This window comes from Geotrypetes seraphini, chromosome 5 (assembly GCF_902459505.1).
Source record: "Geotrypetes seraphini chromosome 5, aGeoSer1.1, whole genome shotgun sequence".
NCBI lineage: Eukaryota > Metazoa > Chordata > Amphibia > Gymnophiona > Dermophiidae > Geotrypetes > Geotrypetes seraphini.
The window spans coordinates 133,394,878-133,417,090 of NC_047088.1; the positions used below are offsets into that span (position 1 = coordinate 133,394,878).

General features: G+C 40.0%; 1 protein-coding gene across 5 annotated transcripts in view; it reads left to right on the top strand.

Moving 5' to 3' along the window:
- The window catches only part of IQCA1 (IQ motif containing with AAA domain 1), a 1,056,753-nt gene extending 1,051,332 nt beyond the window's left edge, over positions 1-5,421 (top strand). For all 5 annotated transcript variants that reach the window (XM_033944078.1, XM_033944080.1, XM_033944079.1 and 2 more), the window contains one exon: positions 4,790-5,421. In XM_033944078.1, coding sequence (XP_033799969.1) covers positions 4,790-4,966 — 177 coding nt within the window. In that variant the 3' untranslated portion in view covers positions 4,967-5,421. The remainder of the gene's footprint in view (positions 1-4,789) is intronic.
- Positions 5,422-22,213: the final 16,792 nt, after the last annotated feature.

Sequence of the window (22,213 nt, forward strand, 5' to 3'; positions counted from 1 at the left end):
GAAAACTTTTCATACGCTGACAGATTGGAAATGTTGGGGCTATTCTCCCTGGAAAAGCGGAGACTTAGAGGAGACATGATAGAAACCTTCAAAATCATGAAGGGCATAGAGAAGGTAGACAGGGACAAATTCTTCAGGCTATGGGGAGCCACAAGTACAAGGGGGCACTCGGAGAAATTGAAAAAGGACAGGTTTAGAACAAATGCTAGGAAGTTCTTTTTCACTCAGAGGGTGGTGGACACATGGAATGCGCTCCCGGAGGCTGTGATAGGCCAGAGCACGCTACAGGGTTTCAAGGAGGGTCTAGATAGGTTCCTAAAAGAAAAGGGGATTGAGGGGTACAGATAGAAGTAGAGGTAGATTATAAGAATAATCAGAAACCACTTCACAGGTCATGGACCTGATGCGCTGCCGTGGGAGCGGACAGCTGGGCACAATGGACCTCTGGTCTGACCCAGTGGAGGCAACTTCTTATGTTCTTATAGTTCTCTGCAGTAGTGCTAACAAAACACAAACTAAAGCCTCCAGCAGCTTTTATAGCACTTCTGGGCAAAACGGGGAAAGCGCCTTAGGTTTGCCTTGCACAAGCTGTTCAAACAGCAAAGTGCAAGGTGATTGCAAACCTCTCCCCAATTAAGGCACTTTCAGCTTTATAAAGCAAAAATCAAAAGCAGGGTTCAAAAACAATTCAAAAACCAAAACTCATTGTTGCAGACTTATTCATGGCACCTGGTGAGAAATCCTACTTCCATTGGTTCCGACCCCTCTACAATTTCCTCTGGCAGATGTCTTTGCATTTCCATAGGGACTTCCTCCTCCTCCTCAGGCAATGGAAGGTTCAGAGTCTCACCAGCTTGTTCTGTCTCCATGAATGTACATCTATCCCCTTTGCTTGGCCCAGGGAGGTCATCAGGGAAGAAAGGCTTTACCCTTCTCCCTATCCTGCTTGCCTGTCTGTACTCAACTGGGAGCTTTTCTACCTTAGGGACACGCCCTAACCTAGCTGAGTCAGCAGGATACTGTGGAGCTCTTGAGCTCCCCTGGTGGTGACCTGAATACTGCCTGCCTAGAGTTCACTTAGGTGTTTCAGGCTCCCCCTGGTGGTCAGCTGGGAAATCACGCTGAACAGGGACAGGACCGGTCTTATACATTCCTTTCCTGGGTTTCTTATTCACTTGCCATTCTACTTTCACTGGGACCCTGGCAGGCACGGCGCCTGGCTGGTCACACTTTGGAGTGGCTACTTTCCCGCGGTGAGCTTGCACTCTGCAGCTGAGGGGGCGGGGTTCTGGCATCGGGGCTCAGCGTCAATTCCAGCCCATGAAAACTCGCAGCAGCCTTACTCCTAGCCCGCAGCTCCAGTGGGCGATTCCCCGACTGTGTCAACTCCTGACATAGATGCCTCAAGAAATCATCCAAAGTCACGTGTGGAGAGGTCTCCAAGCGCCTCGAGGCTCCAGAGACACTTTTCCTTCTCCTCTTCGGCATCAGGTATGAAAAAAAGAAGTAAATAGTTGATGAGTTCAGTAAGCGTCTCACACACGCTCAGCAACTCACAGCCATCTTGGATCAGTAACCGGTTTCTGGAACTTTTAACACTTCAGATAGGTACCTCTTAAACATGTCAATTGCTGGTACATATATCATTTTAGGAAAGTTTATTATCCTTAAATTATGTCATCTGACGATATTTTCCATAGTCTTTAATTTATAGTGGATATTCCCACTGTCTTTAATCCAAGTGTGTCCTTGGGCCTCCACCATTTCTAAACAATTATTTTATTCACTGACTTTATTCTCCAATACTTTAATTCTTTCTTTTGTTACACTCAAGTCAGTCAGTATTTCATTACACTAGAAAGAAATTTGTTGGATTTGGGTACCCAGGGATAACTGTAATGCTCCTATCGTGTCCCAAATAGTATCCAAGTTTACCACAGCCGGTCTCGATAATGGAGTTAATAGGGCTTGCGAACCCAAACATTCTCTACTTACAGAGTTCAAATTTGAGGAAAAATCAAGAAAGCACCATTATCTTTCAGCAATGTAGTCTGTTAATCTAAACCACCTTTAGTTGCTTCTGTGATGCCGATGCTACCTGCAGGCCTGTAAACTACAGGTAATTTGAAAATTACTCCTATATTATCATCATTTTATTATAGAAATACGCCCTCTAATCAAACATCCTTATTTATTCATTACCAATAGGTGTGCTCTAGACAAAAGAGGCCGGCGTTCAAATTTCATCCTTGAAAAACATAACAAATGTTGCAAGTGCAACTATACAAGATATATTTTTACCCATCCCATTTTTGGTCTAGCAGTTTCCTGCTGCCCAGGATGAACTTCTAGTTCCTGCACTCCTTTTAAGCAGCAAAAGCCTTCACTCACAGGTCACTCGGGATTTCTCTGATGTATCTCCAATCTCCTGCTGGCTGAGCTGAGAAAGCAATGGTCCTTGACCAAGAAGCATGGATTCTAGCTTTTTAGAACCCATTGAAATAAGCTCAAGTCTAATCAATGGGATAAGCTGCAGACTGATATGCGGATGCTCTCCCAAGGATCCTGCAGCATCTCTGATCTTCCCCTGATGTTGAACCGTTCCCCTCCGATTCCATAGATGATAGTAGAGGCTCTGCTGGAGCCGCAGAATCCTTCCGTCGGCCACTACCACAAAGCAAAGACTCCTCGCTCTCACTCCCCAGTGCCTGATCAGGTGCCGAGTGCAATTGCAGTTGCGTCGGAGGGCTTTGAGCTTCAGGACAGAGGCTGATAGCTTCAAATGAGGCCTGTAAATCCTCTGTCTGGTTCCCTCCTTGCACCAAAGCATTTTCCTCCTGAACTATTGAGGGTCCATGCTCCACAAAGCGGTCTATCGAGCCAGGTAAATTTTCAGACCCGGGTTCAGATGGAAACACATGGGTCTTTGACTTCCTTTTCACCATACTTCGTTAGTTAGCACAACAGCGTTATTACAGAGACTTCAAGGCGCCATTTTGTCTAAGCTCTTCCTTACCTTATTCACTTTTAAAGTAGGTCTAAGTTTGGGCGTGTTTCGGGATGCTCAAAAGAATTGTTTGTTATCCATTATTGCGCCAAAATGCATATCTCCTGACACCACCTAAGTCATGCCCATGAAATACCCATTTTTCAGACCTCTTGATTTCAACAACTAGCAGTGTGCAACATCATTTTGGTAGTTTTTTTTATTATATGGTTTGGGTGTTTTTTGGAAAGATGGCTGTCCATTCCCCTGTTGTATCATTTTGTGGACTTTTTTTTTTAAATGAGCCCCTATGTGGTATTCATGAACCCTTTCTCAGGAGTCTTCACTTAAAAGCTAGATAGCTGTTCTCCAGTTAGATCTATGACTGCTGATCCTACATTTGTGTTCTGGTAACAGGATGATCTCACCAGTTCACCTATGGACATCCCTTGATTTTATATGAAGGCTATAGAGCATGCCCAATTAAAGAATTGCCTTTCATAATTGTGAGCCCACTAGAGACAGGGAAAATACTTATTCTACTTCAATATATAACTCACCTTGGATCAAGGTATGAGCTAAATGCTTTTACATTTTGTTTGTTTGATCAAAATAAAATTCCATTTTCCCAGAGAGCTGAATCTCCTGCAAGCAAGTTTAAGAGTTTTCTTCACTTGAAATCCTCTTGGAATTCTCTTATATTGATAATGCTCTTTCAAGATAGTTCTGTACAACTTAGTCCTTATGAACCATTTGTTACACTTAACAATATCAGACAGCTAGATATACACTAAATTAATTGATAGATGGTAATAAAGGTTTACTATTCAACAGTTTTTTTAAGTTGTTGGAATAATTAAATAATTCATTGCACAGAACATAGGATATGATTGCTTCAGAATAAGATGGAGCAGGAAAGAAAGAAGGGGGCTGGTCTTGATAATGTACAAAAAATCAAAAACAAGAGGCAAGAGAGATGTCTAAACCAACAGTCACATTTATTTCAAAACAGCGCAATCTGAATGAATGAATAAACAAGCAAATAAGTGAATAGGAAAGTCTTAGGTCTTTAAAATGACCTTTTAAATTCCCAAGAAGTAGAATCCTAGGAAAGTCCTGACCAAGATTTAGGTTTCATCAAACAAATTTGCCTTTTTTAGGGGACAACGTGATGAAAGTTTCTGTACACTGGGTTCTCGGGGTCTCAAGGCTGAGTCATGTCGGCGTCTCAAAACTGAAGGGCGCCAAAAAGTTTTAAGACGCTGACACGACTCAGCCTTGAGACGCCGATACAATACGTTGTCCCCTGAAGAAGGCAAACTTTTCTAGGATTCCACTTCTTGGGATTTAAAATAGTATTTTTAAAGACCTAGGACTTTGCTATTCACTTGTTTATTTGCTTGTTTATTCATTCATTCAGATTACACTGTTTTGAAATAAATGTGACGGTTGGTTTAGACATCTCTTTTGCCTCTTGTTTTTGATTTTCAGAATAAGATGGAGTACAATCCAACAAAGTCAGTAAACATTAACAATGCAAGAATCATTAAACAACAAGGTAGCACTGAACTATCTTAGTAACATATGGCATATGAAATTTCCATCTATTTGTTCTTTGGACTTGTCTTTTTAACCAGTCATAAGCATGATGAACAACTTTTCTATTGCAGTGGTTTGATTAAGGAAATGTGTCAATAAACTGAATAATCTAATTGTTGTTGAGATTTATGAGGCATAATATATGCTAATGTAACATAAATAATTTAGGAGCTAATGATATAATTGTATTCTATTTTATTTTAGGTATGGTATGCCAAAACGCCTCTGGGAAAAAAAAGAGAGAATGCCTTAAAGGAAGAGAATCAAGATAACCAGAAAGGAAAAGGCAAGGAAAAAGATAAAGGCAAGGAAAAAGATAAAGGCAAAGGGAAGGTAAAAAAGAAAGAGAAAGGGAAACGGGGAAAAAAGAAGAAAACTTAATCTCTTCCTTCGGCTTTCCTCCTTGAAAACCACAACACAGCAAAATAAAGAATTATTTAGAGTAATTGTGTAAAATACTGAACATAAGAAACAAAACCCATGTGGAGTGAAACCTATGGATGAACAGACTTCTAAGTAAACCTTACTGAGTTTGAAGATTTGAGTTATCAGACCTTGAATAGTGTGACATTACAGTGTTCCAGCAGTGCCAGGATACAATGACCACTGAAACATATCAAACATTCCTTAGAACTGTATATCATTCACTTGGTTTCCTTCAATATATGTACCAATGGCTGTACTGCTGCTTCTGCTAAAGGAGTACCCTCCGGTGTCATCTCTGTGATTCTATAATATATCAGAACATTACCAAAGCTTTTTTTTAGATGCTTTATGGTTAATGGATTAAGTAATTGCTAATTGCTAATAAAATGCCTATAGCTAAGTACACAGTACTAGAAGTCTTACTTCTTTTCATGATAATATTTTAGCACTGATGTCCTGAATATTCCAATACTTTTTATTTTGTTTACTGCTACTGTCTTTTCAAAGAAATACTGATTAACTCTGAATTTTGAACAGGTTAGCCTTTGTATTGTTCTATTATTCATTGTGTGAAAGAAAGTGAAGAATGGAACTTAAAAGACCATACTTGTATTATCTGATGCTTCCTCATTCTCAAAGAACCATCTTGGGAACTGCATTTTGATGAAATCACTTTTTTTTTAAACAGTCACTTTGAAGAAATAAATACATGGCTAGGGTTACCAGATTTCTTCTCGAAGAAAAGAGGACATGTGGCTCCACCTGTTCTGCCCCCACCCCAGCCCCATTCTGCCCTTAGCCCAACCCCCTCATCTCTTTTCCCAAGCTCAGGACCGCATCTGGAAGGCCTCCAAGCATGCACAGATGTGAAGCATTGTGTCGCATCCACGCATACTCGGAGGCCCTCTAGATGTGGTCCAAGCTCAGGAAACCCAGACAAGCTACCAGAGTTTGGAAAATCCATCTGAGCACCTTTGACAGTCCTCTAAAAAGAGGACATGTCCTGGTTTTCCCGGACATCTGGTAACCCTATACATGTCCATACTTATCTAAATAGCTTTCCTAAAAGGATACATTCACCAAACTTGTAAGAGAATTTTTCAAAGCCATTTATGTAAATTTCTAGTGATTTATACATGTAAATTGACTGTCTGTAAAGAACCTTCTCTCACTGTGCCTAAAAGTACAGTAAGCTTATTGTTTTCCAGTTTGGGAGGCACTCCCAAGAACATGTTTAAGTTGGAGGCTGAAAATTACATGCCACTGAATGGCAGTTTGAAAAAAGATCTCAGAAGGTTTTGGGAGGTTAAAATATTCTCCTGCTAGGTTCTGGATATTGCCATTTCTTATCTCAGATTAGTGTTCATTTATTCTTTGTGACATAGTCTGGGGGAGAGTGTGATGCAGTGATTAAAGCTACAGCCTCAGCACCCTGGTGTTGTGCTCCTTGTGACCATGGGTAAGTCACTTAATCACCCCATTGCCCCGCCGGGACAGACAGGGAGAAATGCTTGAGTACCTGAATAAACTCATGTAAACCGTTCTGAGCTCTACTGGGAGAACGGTATAGAAAATTTAATAAATAAATATTTCTCCTATGTAGATAGCAAAGTAAATCTTGCTTACAGTCCCGGAATAAGTTATATACAACACGGTGGTGGCTTCACTGGAATTCAAGCAAGAAGTTCAAACAAGCACCAAAAAGAATTACAATTTTTGAAGAATTATATACAACACGGTGGTGGCTTCACTGGAATTCAAGCAAGAAGTTCAAACAAGCACCAAAAAGAATTGCAATTTTGAAGAATAATAGGACCCCAAAACATTGTGGTCTCTATAGAGGAGTAGGACTGTTAATGTAAAACAGATAAGTGCACTTTTTTACCTTCTCTTATGTTTTGGCATTGTTCTATTACTATGGATGCAATTTGAACTAGTGTGATGATTGAAAATGGTGCTGTTTCACTTTTTGACTATGGAATAAGCACAATAATGCTGCATTGTAGCCATTTTCTGAGCACTCCACAAAAATATTATTTCGTGGATAATAACAGAGCAATAATTAAAAAAAAAAAATTAATTTGATTTGAAATAGTTATATTGTTCTGGGACTGAGAGATTGTATGTGATTAGAAGGAAGAGCAATTATAGTTGATATAATTGGGTTCTGTAATAGCAGTGCCTGAATAGATATGGAGACAGAGTTGGCATCCAGATTTGCAGCAAGGTCTGATCCCTCTGTTATTATCACAGATATTTAGTCTTTGATTACTTGTAAATACCCATTTGAATTTTTAGGCTGTCAGAAAGTCTGGATGAATCTATTGTCTATGGTCTTTGAGAAGGTGTATAGAACTGGTTGTAGATCTTTGATATGATATATTTCAACAGGTTTAGCTAAGCTTAGGTGTGAACCAGAGGTCTCAGTCATAATCTTTTCCAGGATGGCCCTAGAGTAGGTTGTTCTTAGTTATTCAGCTAGCCACATGAATCTTGTTTATGTAATTTATTGAGTGGGTATTGTAGTATAAGATAAGTTTGGTGTAGCTCACTCAGATGTGAGAACCTCTCAGAAAGGTTGTAATGCAGGTCTTGGTTGTTGACAATAGAACTTGGTGATCAATGGAAACTGTCAGCATACAGAAAAATGTGGTAGTCAGTGAGTTTCCAATATAAGGTGATTCTTATGTCTGTCCTGCAGCTGCACAGTGGTTTTCAAGAAAGACAGGTGGAGTGGCACTATGTGGCAAGGAGGAGGCACTTGCTGTTTAATCTGGACAGAGGGAAAGGAGCACCTATTGATGTTGATATATAGATCTTCTTCTGTCAGAAGACGCAGGGATCTAATTGAAGACATTCACAATTGCAGTGAAATAAAAGAAGTGCTATTGCTAGGTGATTTGCTTGATGTTGATTGGGATATCCTAGGTGCGGTTCAGTCTAGAAGTGAAGAAATCTTGAACTCTCTTCAGGGAGAGCTTTTTGGAAAATTGGCAGGGAAAGGGATGATACTGGAACTAGTGCTTGTGAATGGGAAGAGAACATCTGATTCACAGTGGTGATCATTTGGTTATCCAGTAATCACCAGATGGTATAAGAACATACAAATTCTTTTTTGTGTCAACTTTGCCTAGTTCACTTAATGATAAGATCTGGAAAGAATATATCTGGGAATATCTATCAATCCTTGGCACAATTATCATCTAAAGTAGTATCCTATTCGCGTAAATCACCTTGGTTTCTACCGTACCATAGAGAATTAAAACAGATCTGTAGGAAACAAGAACACAAATGGAAAAAAATCTAAACTAGATTCTGACAAATTAATCTGGAGAGAAAATATCAGGAGGTATAATCTGGAACCGAGAAAAGCTAGAAAAAGTTATTATGGAGGTAAAATAATTAGATCTGATAATCAAAGTGCAGTCTTGTTTAGGCTGGAGATCTCTTAATATGAGCAATATAAAAACTATCCAGTCCAATATACCAACTGCTGATGATTTAACCACTTTTTTATTGATAAAATCATCATTATTAGATCCTCTCTTCCCAGATTAAAACTCGATAATCTGTTTGCAAATTTGGATAATGTAATAGATATTCCAATTGATCGATTTTGGCATTCTTTTGAAACAGTATCAGAGTCTCAAGTTGAGAAATTACTTAGCTGAATAAAGGTGCTGTAGTCAAATAGTAGCAAGGAGAGTCTAGCTTTTTTTGGATCAAAGACCAAAGGTAAGGTGCAGTCCTCTTTCAACACGGCTCGACCCAGCAGAGTTTCAGGGCAATAGCCCCTTCCTCAGGAACCAAACAGGCCAACACAACTGTAGGTTAGAGTGATTCCAGGCAGGCAAGGCAAAAAGGGGAAGGAACCAGAGACCTAGCAACAGCTTTAAATTCTCAGGCAATTAGCAGCATAATCAATTAGAGCTTACAACAGCATTCACAGGTGTATGCCCTAGCAGGGAAAGGAGAGCCTGGAGAGAAGGCAAAACACCCCCCCCCCCCCCCCCAGTGCATAAACACAGAAGTAATCACAAAATGAAAAAAACCCAAAAACTATGCAGTTAAATAATAGAGTTCCATTCTATCATGTCGTTGAGCCCTAAAGGTTTCATAGCCTGCAGCTCAAATATCCAAAATTATTCTCTCAGTTGGATCCTAGCACTCTGATCACCCTGAAAATTTGAAGGAATTTGCTCAATCACAAACCAATGTAACTGGGTGAACACATGTTGAAACTCCAAGCAGTGACTCACCATAGGGGCGGTCAGGGTACCAGCTTTGAGTTTACTTTTATGCTCTACTAGCTGAGTCCTGATCTGTCTGCTTGTGCGCCCTACATAGATTTTTTGTCAGGGACAGATGATAATATATATGACCCAAGCTGACACACAAGTGGTATGAGCTCTCAAACAATAGCTTTTGTGGTTAGTGGGATGAGTCCAGCAATCCAGTTGCAGAGATATGGCACACATCTGACACGTGCCACATGGACCGTGGCCCCCGAGTTGATTATGGGTTTGAGGAACTGCAGAAGTAAGCATGTTAGGCAGGTTTTTGGGTCTAGAAAAAGCAATCCTTAAAAACATCATGCATTATCAAAATGCCCCAGAATGTTTTGACGACATTGCCCACCTCCACAGCATGATCAGAATAGGTAAGGACACAAACTTGTTTCTCCATCGGGGGCCTACTGGTCGGTTGTAACAACAAGCTGGGATTAGCATGTTTTGCACAAGTGTAGGCTTGTTTGATAACCCATTCAGGGAGCAAAACAATGCCACATATCACTGGCCTGTCTCTTAAACTCAATAGTGGATGTACAGATCCTACGAAGCCTCATAAATGGCTGATGGGTAAGGCCTGCTTCAATTTAGTAGGATGACAACTGGAAAAATGAAGATACGTATTCTGATCAGTGTCCTTACGGAATACCGTGGTTACTAGCCCCGTGTCTTGCTAAGTAACCCAGGTATCAAGATAAGTAATAGACTGCATATGGAAAGACATGGTAAACTTGAAATTAGGGTCCACAGAATTCAACCAGTCCCGGAACTCAAATAAGACTTGTTCCGTGGAACTCCATATTAGAAACACATTGTCGATGTATCTGACCCATAAATGAATATGTGTCATCCAGAGGGAAGTGTATAAGTGACGATCCTCAAAATGAGTGATATAAAGAGTGGCCACACTGGAGAAAAAAATTCACCCTCAAACTCAAAATAATTATTTTGCAGTACCAGCTGAGCTAGTTGAAAGAGAAATTGTTTGGATACTCTATGAGTACTGTCAATTATGTCCAGGGCTTCACATTGAGGAACATTACTATAAAGAGCTTCCAAGTCCATAGTCACCAGCAAATCAGTGGGCTGCACCGTGGTTTGTTGAGGAAGGGGCTATTGCCCTGAAACCCTGCGGGGTTGAGCCATGTTGAAAGAGGACTACACCTTACCTTTGGTCTTTGATCCAAAAAAGCTGGACTCTCCTTGCTACTATTTGACTACGGCACCTTTATTCAGCTAAGTAACTGGAGAGACAAGTGACTAATTTTTTCATTCTCTGTTCAGGTCAGAGGGTTAGGCATTCAGGGCATTGCAGGACAGTGAACTTTTTGTCTTCCACTTTTATATATATTTATTTATTGCACATTGTTTGCACTTGACTTGCACTTTAAAGCACACAGGAGCACCCAGATGATGGTGTGCGGCTGGCAGTGAGTGGTAATCTCTGCTCAGTGTTTGCTAGCTTTGCTATTCTAAGCACTAGAGCTGCTCTTTGAGTCGCTCTTTAAAGCTTTCAAACTCACGCTGAAGGTGCTCCTTATCTTAAAAATTTAGATTTGAGGTTTATATATTTTTGGTGGAGTCTAGGGAGTTAACTTTCCTGGAATGTCCTAGGGCATACCCAATATTCTATTTCCAACATTGACCAATCAAAATCACAATTACCTGGCAGGATCATAACACTAATAATTCCCATGCTACTTTTTCCTTTTGCCACAGATCTAGATTAGTAACAGTTTATGGACTTTTCTCTAATGAATTAGTCCAAATCTTGTTTTAAACTCATCTAAGCTTTCTTTTTTTTATTTCATCTTGCAATGACTTTCAGAGCCTGACTGTCCATACAATAAAAAAAATATATATATTTTGTCCTCTTTGTTCTAAAGGTACTACTTTGTAACTTTATGTCATGCCCCCTAATCGTATACCTTTTGGAAGAGTAAACAATAGATTCATGAGTGTTTATTCATTCAACTCTGTTGAAACTTTTATATACATTTATCATATTTTTCCTTAGTTCTCTCTTCTCCAAGCTGGAGAGTCCTAACTTCTTCAGTCTTCCTCATAGAGGAGTCATTGAAGCAATATACTGTAGAAGCATTATCAAAGTCTCTATTTTATACTTTATTTCTAATAATTCTTAACAGAGATTTCGGCAGTTGGAACCCAAGCACAGTACCGGGTAAAGCTTTGGATTCTCGCCCAGAAATAGCTAAGAAGAAAAAAAAAAAAAAAAAATTTAAATTGAATCAGGTTGGGCAGACTGGATGGACCATTCGGGTCTTTATCTGCCGTCATCTACTATGTTACTATGTTACATTCTGTTTGCTTTTTTGGCCACTGCTGCACACTAATAAGATTTAAATTATTGTCCATAATGATGGTGGCTTGATTCTTTTCCTGGGTAGCATCACTAGAGTGAAACCTAGCATCATGTAAGGTATAATTAGAGTCATTCTTCTCTACATGCATCATGCTACATTTACCTGTATCAAATTTCATCTACCAATTTGGATGACCATTCTTCTAGTCTCCCAAAGTCCTCCTAAAATTTCTCACAATGCACATGTAATTTAATAACTTTGAATATTTGATGTCAACACCAAATGTGATCATCTCACATGTTATTCCCATTTCTAGACCATTTATAAAGAGCAGTGGTTCCAATACAAATCCTTATGTTACTCTACATTTACCATCCTTCATTGAGAAAATTGTACTGTCAGTCTCTTCTGTTTGCTTTTGGTCAGTTGCATTGTATTCCACAGCTTTTAATTGCCTCATGAGTCTTTCATAAAGGATTTTGTCTAATACTTCTTGAAAATCCAGATACAATATTAGGCTCCTGTTCAAAAAAGAAAGACTGCAAAAAGTGGCATAAAAAGGCAGATAGATGTTTTTCTCACCAAACCCTTCCAATTCACTATTTTCAAAACCTATTTTCTAGATGGATTTCTATGCTATTGATCTGCAATTTGTCTAAATCTCAAGAGGGCGTGTTAGAGATATGGTGTGAGCATCTCATAACTAGAACATTTTTCTGCCATAATCGAACATTTCAGAATATGTCCAGAGCCTTAGGAACCAACTTTTCAAAATTATTGGGGGTGCTAAATCCAATGGAAAATACATCTCCCTGGACACAAAGAGTTTATTAATTAGTGGGGGTGCTCAAGCACCCACAGAACTGGCTCCTATGTCCAGAGCACAATTTGGACATCTGGAGCTAGACCTGTTTGTAACAAGGAATAAGTGCCAAAAAACTGTCCAAACTGACCAAATGACCACTAGAGAATAAAGGCATGACTCACCCACACTCCCCTAGTGGTCACTGACCCCTTCCCATGCCCTAAAGATGTGAATGAAACAGTATATATCTGCCTGTCTGATAGCTTCAGATGGCCAGTCATATTAGAGCAGCAAGGTTCTTGGAGTAGCCTAGTGGGAAATGTAGAAAACCATAGAGATGGGATCTCAGGCCCATACCCACTCTAACCATCACCCTTGTAGTAGAACATGTGAGCCTTCCAAAACCCATCCTAATCCCACTTTACTGGAAAAATTTAGCAAGCAGGTACTAAATGACATTGCACCACTGAAAGTATGTAGGAAAAGACATCGTTTATCAGACAGCTGGTATGACGCTGATCTAATGGTTTTAAAGCGAGAAGTGCGTAAATTGGAAAGAATATGGTGTAAATCAGCGAAAGATAAGGACAGATTCATTTTGTGACTAAAAGTTAAAGAATATAAAAGAATCATATATAATAAAACCCTAGCCGCGCATGCGCACTCCTACCTGCGTGATCTGTGATCCGTAGGTCCGTGGCCAGCAGGAGTGCGCATGCGCGCCTAGCTGTGACAGTGGCCGGCAGAGAATCTGTACGCGGACCTCCCTGCTCTTCAGCTCCTCCAGGCAGTGGCAGACCAAGCAGGACCCGATCAGAGACCAGGGTTCTATTAGCTTGGGAGGAAAAATTGTACCACACTCGCGGAACCCAAGATAATGTTCTGACCGAAGTTATTTTTAAGTTCTAAGCCGCCGCCGCGGCTCCTCTCATGAGCCGCATCTGCGTCGGATAAGGCTTCCGACGCCGGCAGGAATCGTGAGAGAAGTCGCAACCGCGGCTTAGAACTTAAAAATAACTTTGGCCAGAACTAAGGGAGTCATGGCTCCAAAGGCCCCAGTTGTAACGGTCGGCAACAGAACATTGGGCATTGCTCGCGAACCCGGCTGCTCCTCACACCCACTAGCCTGCAAAACAGCTTCCCACGAGGAAATAAGAAAACCGCCCCACACTCACAGACCCCAAGGGGCAAGGAGACCACGATCACTGTAAGCGAGAGTTCAGGGCATTAGCGAGCAGGGTTGCCATGGAAACCCAGCCGGCATAACAAAAATTATGCAGTTGCAAGGGTCAGTGAAAGGGGATCAGGAGCGACATGCACAGCAAGGGCTTAGAGGGCAAGAGAGCTGCAGTTGGAGAGACTGAGGAAGGGAATGTTCAGATAAAGAACTGAGACTGAAGAAGGAATAAAATTTAAAAAAAGGAAGAGGTACCTACAAGGAAACACAGGATCAGGAGCATACAGAGAAAACAGGAGAGCGTAGAGGTTTGCAGGAATCAGGAACATATAGAGAAAGGAGAGTAGAGACCCCTGCAAGAAGAGAAAAAGAACAAAGAGACTGGGGATGAGAAAGAGAGCAGAGATGCTTACAGGGAGAAAAAGCAAGGCAGTAATATTACAGCTGGAGAGTGCAGAGTGAGGAAGAAAGCAGACACAGCGCTACACAGGGAAATGGAGGGGGAGAGAGACAGAAAGAAAAAGACAGATAGACATATATTCTAGCACCCCTTAATGTAACGGGCTTAACGACTAATGATTAAAGAAAAGCGTTGCAAACATTAGTCCCAAGCAATTAATTCTCCTACGCTGAATAGCAAAGAACTTTTCAGAATAGTCAATTCTCTGTTTGATATTGACCTACATAAACGTTCTAACACAGATCTCCTACCCTTAGCCGACTACTTTGCCACAAAAATTCATAATTTGAGAGCATCTGTTGTAGGTACAAGCATAGATCTTTCAATCAATCAGTTTGCCTTAGAAAATGAAGGTTCAACTGCTGATATGATCTGGAATCATTTCAAAAACCCAGATTGGAACCAATTTCAAAAGCTTTACTCTAAATATGCAAAATCCAATTGCCTACTAGACAAATGTCCACCGAATATCATGAAATCAGCTCTCCCCCCCTTCAAAGCTGAACTTTTCAAATGGGTCTCCTTAGGTATGCATACTGGCTATTTTCCAGTGGAACTCAGCTATATCCTTGTGACACCTATTATTAAAAACCCCAAGGAGTCAGTCTCTTCGGCTGCCAACTACAGACCTATTGCCAACATACTACTTTTCCTTAAACTAATGGAAGGACTGGTTAACATTGATCTCATGAAACATTTAGAGAAGTTCATCATCATTCTACACGACTCTCAGTCTGGTTTCTGCACAAACTACAGTACGGAAACAGTCTTAGCTTTGCTGACTGATTACATCTTCCACTTGTTTTCCCTGGGAAAAAGTGCACTGGTACTTCAGTTCGACTTGAGCAGTGCCTTTGACCTTGTTGACCATGATATCCTCAGATGCCTCAATTCTATTGGCATTTCTGGACAGGTTCTAAACTGGTTTACAGGCTTCTTAAAAAAGCGCACTACAGAGGTACACAGTGAAGGAACCTTCTCTCAATCTTGGTGTAACCACTGTGGATTTCCACAGGACTCCCCTCTCTCCCCTTCTCTATTCAATGTCTACATGGCATCATTGGGACATATGTTATCTGACTTAAAATTGAAATCGTATATATACGCAGATGACATTATAATTATCATTCCCATAACGTCACTGACGCAAGAAACAGAACAATTCACCTCATCTGTCCTCACTAAGGTAGAACAATGGACTACACAATTTAAATTAAAACTGAATTCAGGAAAAACCAATATTTTCTTGGCAAGTCCTAACTACAAGATAATGAATACCTCGTTGAGATTAAACAGGTTAGACTACCCAATTAACTCTACTACCAAAATCCTTGGAGTCATCCTGGACCGATGCTTGACTTTTGAAGACCATACTAATACTCAGGTTAAAAAATGTTTTTCCACCCTATGGAAACTTCGTACCATCAAACACTATTTTGACTTCCTCTCTTTTCGACTACTGGTTCAATCTCTGTCTTAAGCATCTTAGATTACTGCAACATTATATACTTGGGGTCCTTTAAGAAAACCATCAAATGATTGAGAGTCATTCAGGACGCTGCTGTCCATCTCATTTATGGTCTCAAAAAAATCAGACCATGTAAGTCCACATTACAAAAAACTACACTGGCTGCCGATGGAAGTAAGGGTCATTTTCAAGTTTGCCTGTCTCTGCTTCAAAACCATAACAGGTTCATCCCAGTCTACCTGTCACACCATTTCGAATTTCCAGGCCCCACTTGTACACGTAGTGCCTATCTGTTTGCCTTTCCATCCCTTGAAGAGCTGTATCTACAAGAGATTCTTTGATAGATCTCTATCATTCCAAGCAGGCAAATGGAATAAATGCCTAACCATCTTCATTTCAAATGCACCCACCTACCAAACCTTCAGGAAATCAATTAAAACCTATCTCTTTGATAAATTTCTCTGACTCCTTTCTTGCCCTGCTGTATCTTTGAAATGCTTCCGGATAAATCTTGACTACTCTTGGCATGCTAATGTAATTTGAATATCCTTTTCTGTAACATCACTGTCTGTATACAGTCTCTTCCTCTGTAAACCGCTCTGAACTGCTTGTGGTATTGCGGTACACAAAAATAAAGTTATTATTATTATTATATAGATGTCACCTGCAGGCATAAGGGCTATTGGTGTGATATACATTTGGGTACAATGGGTTTTGGAGGGCTCACCATATGATATAAAGGGGCTATGGTGAGATGTGTACCTGGAACTTTTTATGTGAGGCTCCCTGCAGTGTCACCTAAGGTGCTCCACTGCTCTGCTGGGATGTCTGCGTAGCTAATCTACTAAGAATGCTGATCCCTCCTATATCCCAGTGGCATGTTTTGTGCATTTTTGTTTTAGATGTGTTTTTCAGAAATGTTCAAAACGATAGATCCATTTTGCAGGTAGACATTTTGCAGTTTGAAAATGGTCATGTTTGGTACTGGATTATTGTACATTTTCCCCAAAAATGTCTAACGTAGATTTAGACATCATATCAAAAATGCCCTTTCACATCAGCTGGCTCCCCTTTATCCATGTTTATTCATACCTTCAAAAAATGTAGCGGATTGGTAAGACAAGACTTCCTTTCGCTAAATACAGGTTGTTTCTGTACCATTAAAAATCATCTATGTGTACTTTCTACTATTTTGTCCAGCACTGACATTAGTCTCACCCAGTCTGTAGTTCTCTGGATTATCCTGAACCCTTTTTAACAATTGGAATTTTGTTGGCCACCTTCCAATCTTCAGGTACTATAGATGATTTTAATTATAGACTAAAGATGATTAGATCTGCAATTTCATATATGAGTTCTTTCAATACTCTGGGTATATACCATCCAGTCCAGGTAATTTCCTATTCTGTAGTTTGTTAATTTGACATTACTTCTTCCAAATTCCTCAAGATTTGTTTCATTTCTTTTGAATCATTACCATTAAAGTGGGTAGCTATCAAGCTATGGTAAAAGTTGGGCTTTTACTCATCTTAGTTTAGTGTAGGAGTCACTAACCAGTGTATCTCAGTACCACAGGATGGTGTTCAGCATTTGAATAGCACAGCTTGTTATTCCAAAATATAAGATAATTATATTTGCCTAAGAATGATTTGTACCCATTCCCAAGCTTGGACCATATTGCTGGCAATAGAATAAAATAGGGTCAAGTTCCCAAAATATAATAAGTTTATTGGTATGATAAATATGGCAAGCAAAGCAAATATCAAATCAACAGTAAACCCACAAAAAGACCTTGTGTGTTACAATTAGATGTCTACTTTTTAATAGTGACCCAATATATCTCACTCAGAAAAACCTGCAACTATTTAAATAATCTTCATATTCTCATTCCAAGTTTAGTTTCCAAGTTTATTGATTTTTGATATACCGATCATAAAACAAATATCTGACCGGTTAACAATTTAAAAACAATTTGCTTAAAATAGAAGAGTGAGAATTAGTTATTGGTGGTTTGGAGAAGTTAGTGAAAACATATTGGACATATACAGAACAAACTTGATTGTGAGGGAAAAAAGGGGAGGAAGGGAAAAGTTACATAATATAAGAGGAAATGAGATAGAGGGAGGGGATAGGACATAGAGGAGAAGGGTGCTTGGTATAAAAGTTATGCGCAAGAATAGAAAAAAAAAAAAATTTTAGGCTAGAGTGAGTATATAAGAGGATAGGATAGATTAAGATTTATTAAAAGCATCTTGGAATAGGAAAGTTTTAAGATTAGTTTTGAATTTAGACAGATGGATTTCATCCCGAAGAAATTGAGGGAGAGAGTTCCATAGAGTAGGTGCTGTTATGGCAAAATTAGTCTTTCTTGTATAGTATGATTCTTTTAGAGAGGGGATGAAAAGGAGTTTTTGGTCCGTAGATCGTAAGCTACGGGGGGAACTTTGAGGGATTAGCAATTTATCTAAAAATAGAGGCAGATGGGAAAGTTTGATTTTAAAGGAGAGTAAAAGGATTTTATAAATTATACGGTGTGTAACTGGGAGCCAATGAGCCTCCTTAAGCAGAGGAGTAACGTGCTCAAATTTGCCTGTTTTGTAAATGAGTTTGACAGCGGAGTTTTGTATGATCTGCAGACGGCGTAGTTCTTTTTGGGGTAGTCCGTTTAGTAATGAATTGCAGTAATCTAAATGGGAGATTACTAAAGAGTGAATAAGGGTATTGATTGTATTATATTTAAATAATCTCCTTTCATTTAAGTAGTTTCCTTCCATTTAAGTGATCTTCTTACATTGGATAATCTTTTTGCATTAACCCCCCCCCCCCCCAAAAAAAAAAAAAAAAAATTCTAACAGTCACATATCGATATTGACTTAGATGAAATACTAATCCAGTTCACACTTACCACATAGGGTCAAATTGCCAGCGGGCAGGATGTCAAACCAAAAAAAAAAACTCAGAATTTATCTGAAGCACAGTTGACATCCTTGGTAATTTTTCTTTTATCACTCCAAAAAATGTTTTCAAATATCTCCAGTAGCATATAAGCAAAAGGGGTTGTCACTTCTCTGAAGTACACGAGCTGCCATTTTTCTCAAGTCTGACGCAGCCAGCGTTTCACAGCACTATGGGATTTTCATTTGAGCAGCTTATTACTCGTGACTGTTAGAAAATTGGGGAGGCGGGGGTGGGCGGGAGGGTATACAAAAAGATTATCCAGTGTAAGAACATTACTAAAGAAGGAAGCTAAATGAAAGGAGATAATTTAAATATAATTAGAATATGAAGATTGTCTAAATAGTGAATATACATTAAGAACAGTAATAGATAAGAACATAAGAATTGCTGCTGCTGGGTCAGACCAGTGGTCCATCATGCCTAGCAGGCTACTCATGCAGCGGCCCTTAGGTCAAAGATCAGGTGCCCTGAGTCTAGCCTTACCTGCATACGTTCTTGTTCAGCAGGAACTTGTCTAACTTTGTCTTGAATCCCTGGAGGGTATTTTACCCTATAATAGCCTCCGGAAGAGCGTTCCAGTGTTCTGCTACTCTCTGGCTGATGAAGAACTTCCTTACATTTGCATGGAATCTATCCTCTTTTAACTTTAGAGAGTGCCCTATTGTTCTCTCAACCTTGGAGAGAGTGAACAACTTGTCTTTATCTACTAAGTCTATTCCCTTCATTATCTTGAATGTTTCGATCATGTCCCCTCTGTCTCCTCTTTTCAAGGGAGAAGAGGCCCAGTTTCTCTAATCTCTCACTGTAGGGCAACTCCTCCAGCCCTTAATCATTTTAGTCGCTCTTCTCTGGACCCTTCTTCATGTACGGTGACCAGTGCTGGATGCAGTATTCCAGGTGGGGGCGTACCATGGCCTGGTATAGCAGCATGATAACTTTCTCCAATCTGTTTGTGATCCCCTTCTTAATCATTCTTAGCATTCTGTTCACCCTTTTCGCCGCCGCCACACATTGCTGTGGGTCACTATTAAAAAGTGGACATCTAATTGCAAAACAAAGGATCTTTCTGTGCGTTTACTGTTGATTTGGTATTTGTTTACTGACCATATCATATTTATATTGAATTAAGCAAAGCAAATAGTAATAAATCTTAGTAACATATTTGTTAGCAGCACAACTAATAACTTTTCCTAATGAAACAAAACTAAACTTAAGTAACCATGCACCAGAGCCACAGAACTACCTGCCAGAGCTATTTGGAAAGAGCTCCTAAGGCTGCTTGGCATTGAGCAGAGGTATCTGACACCATTGAGTATGCCACCACTAGAAAACTTACAAAAAGACACTGGACGTATATTGTGTTGAGGCACAAAGAGAAGAAAATGCCTACCAGAGCCATCTGGAAAAAGCCTCTAAAGCTGCTTGCAACCTGCATAATGGGCAGTGGGCAGCGGCATCAAGTCTCATCAAGAGTGCTGCTGCCACAAGACCTACGAAAAGACATTAGGGAATTCCAAGTACCTATTCTTTATTAGTCTTATTTTTATTGTATCCTTTAATGTACATTTCTCTGTAAACCGCTTCAAACCTAACGGATTTAGCGGTATATAAGAAATAAATTGCATTACATTAGACCTGCAATGCATGGCTGTAGGGTTGTGGATGAAAGGGCATACCCAAAGGGGTATGCCAGACCTCTTTGGAGGCAAAGGACCAGAGACCCTGGCAGTTGATTTCAAGAGTTTGAAGGTATCTCTATGTTTCTTCTTCTCCATTTTTTTCCTAAATTTAATTTTCAATATGGTCAAACAAAAAGGGAAATATAAGGGAGTGAAGTCCAGCACACCTTAGATTGTTGGCCCTATGGATAAACACTTGGAAACCCTCTTTTCTCCCAAATTTTGTCTTCTTCAGAAGATTGAGGGATTCTTCCATCAGGTTTTCCCTGAGTAATTTTCTCAGCCCACAACATCTGATTCAATTAACCAGTTTGCTGACTGAACTTTAGTGAAGTTAGTTAACCTAAGTAAAAGTTTACTTTAAAGGACAGGAAGGTGCTTTCCAGAGCTCTGGAATAGTTAGTCCTCTGATCCACAACTGTGACTTCTTTAAGCAAACAGCTGATGTGATAGCTGATATTGATATTAAATCAGCACCGAATCCCTATTAGCCTCACTAATCTCTAAGGTATAACAACTTCATTCTCGCAACAAATTCGCTGTACTTCTACAATTCGACTTCTCCACAGCTTTCGACGTCGTCCATCATGATATCCTAATCTTCCAACTCTCTGAAATAGGCATAAGTTCCACAGTCCTAGACTGGTTCTCGAAATTCCTACGCTTATGCTCCTACACCGTTAACATAAACGGTACTTCATCCCCTCCCTGGAAGCCGATATGTGGAGTCCCGCAAGGCTCACCCCTCTCTCCTATCCTTTTCAATATTTACATGTCATCTTTGAAACTTCTTCATCTATCCCCCCTGGAAACTCTCTACACCTATGCTGATGATATCCTCATCCTCCTTGAGACCGACTCGAACCTCACTAACCTCGCTGAGAACATATCCGCATGTATAATGAACCTTCAATCCTGGGCACATTCTGTACAAATGAAATTGAACGAGTCCAAAACAAAACTATTTTGGCTCGGCCCAATATTAGGTCATTTACCACCTCCATCCCATTATCTTCCGGTTCCACTCTTCAGCTTGAGTTTTCAAGCAAAGTCCTTGGCATCATCATAAACTCCTCTCTCTCCTTCAATGACCACCTCAACTTCTTGGTAAAAAAATGCTTCTTTAGTCTTCATATGCTGAGGAAAGTGAGATCGTACTTTCATCATTCTCACTTTGTCGTCCTTGTTCAATCCACCATCCTCGCTAGACTGGATTATTGCAACTCCATCTATTTAAACCTAACTAAAAAAAAACTCCATAGACTTCAGCTAATCCAGAATGCTGCGGCCAAGCTTATTTTCGCTAAAGGCAAGTTCAACCGCATCTCCCCACTCCTGTCCAAACTTCACTGGCTCCCAGTTCACTCCAGAGTCCTCTTTTAATGTGCCTGTTTAGCTTTCAAGATCCTACATGGCATCCTCCCTCCCGTTATCCCACTCTTCTGGAACTCCTCTAACCCTAATTCCACTAGATCCTCCCAAAAACTGAAACTATCATTCCCCTCTGCAAAAGGTATATCCCGCGTAGGAAAACTAGGAACATCCCTCCCCTTTAGAACCACAGAACTCTGGAACAACCTCACATCCCTGCTCAGAATTTCAAGCTCCCTCCAATCCTTCCGCAAACACCTGAAAACTTGGCTCTTTTCAAAAATCTAACACCTCCCGCTCTTTGGTACCCTGTCCCTCTTTATCTTCCTAGCTCCTTTCCTATAACCCTTCATTGTAGCTCCTTTTCAACCTAACCCTGTAAACCGTGCCAAGCTCTACGCTTGTGGAGATGGTGCGGTATACAAACCTAAGGTTTAGTTTAGTTTAGTTTAATTTAAATTATTTAGTATGGATACCAGGCTCTCAGATTGTGAAGCACAGAATGCTAAATATCAGGCATTCTCTTGTTCCTCAGTTAAAGATAGCCTAGTTATACATTGACAACTACTGTAGAATACTGAATCATCTTAGAGCATGATCTGTTTGTCATTTATTATCAGCTGAAATAGTTTGAAGATATTTAAGGAAGTATTGCTTTACAATAGTGTGGA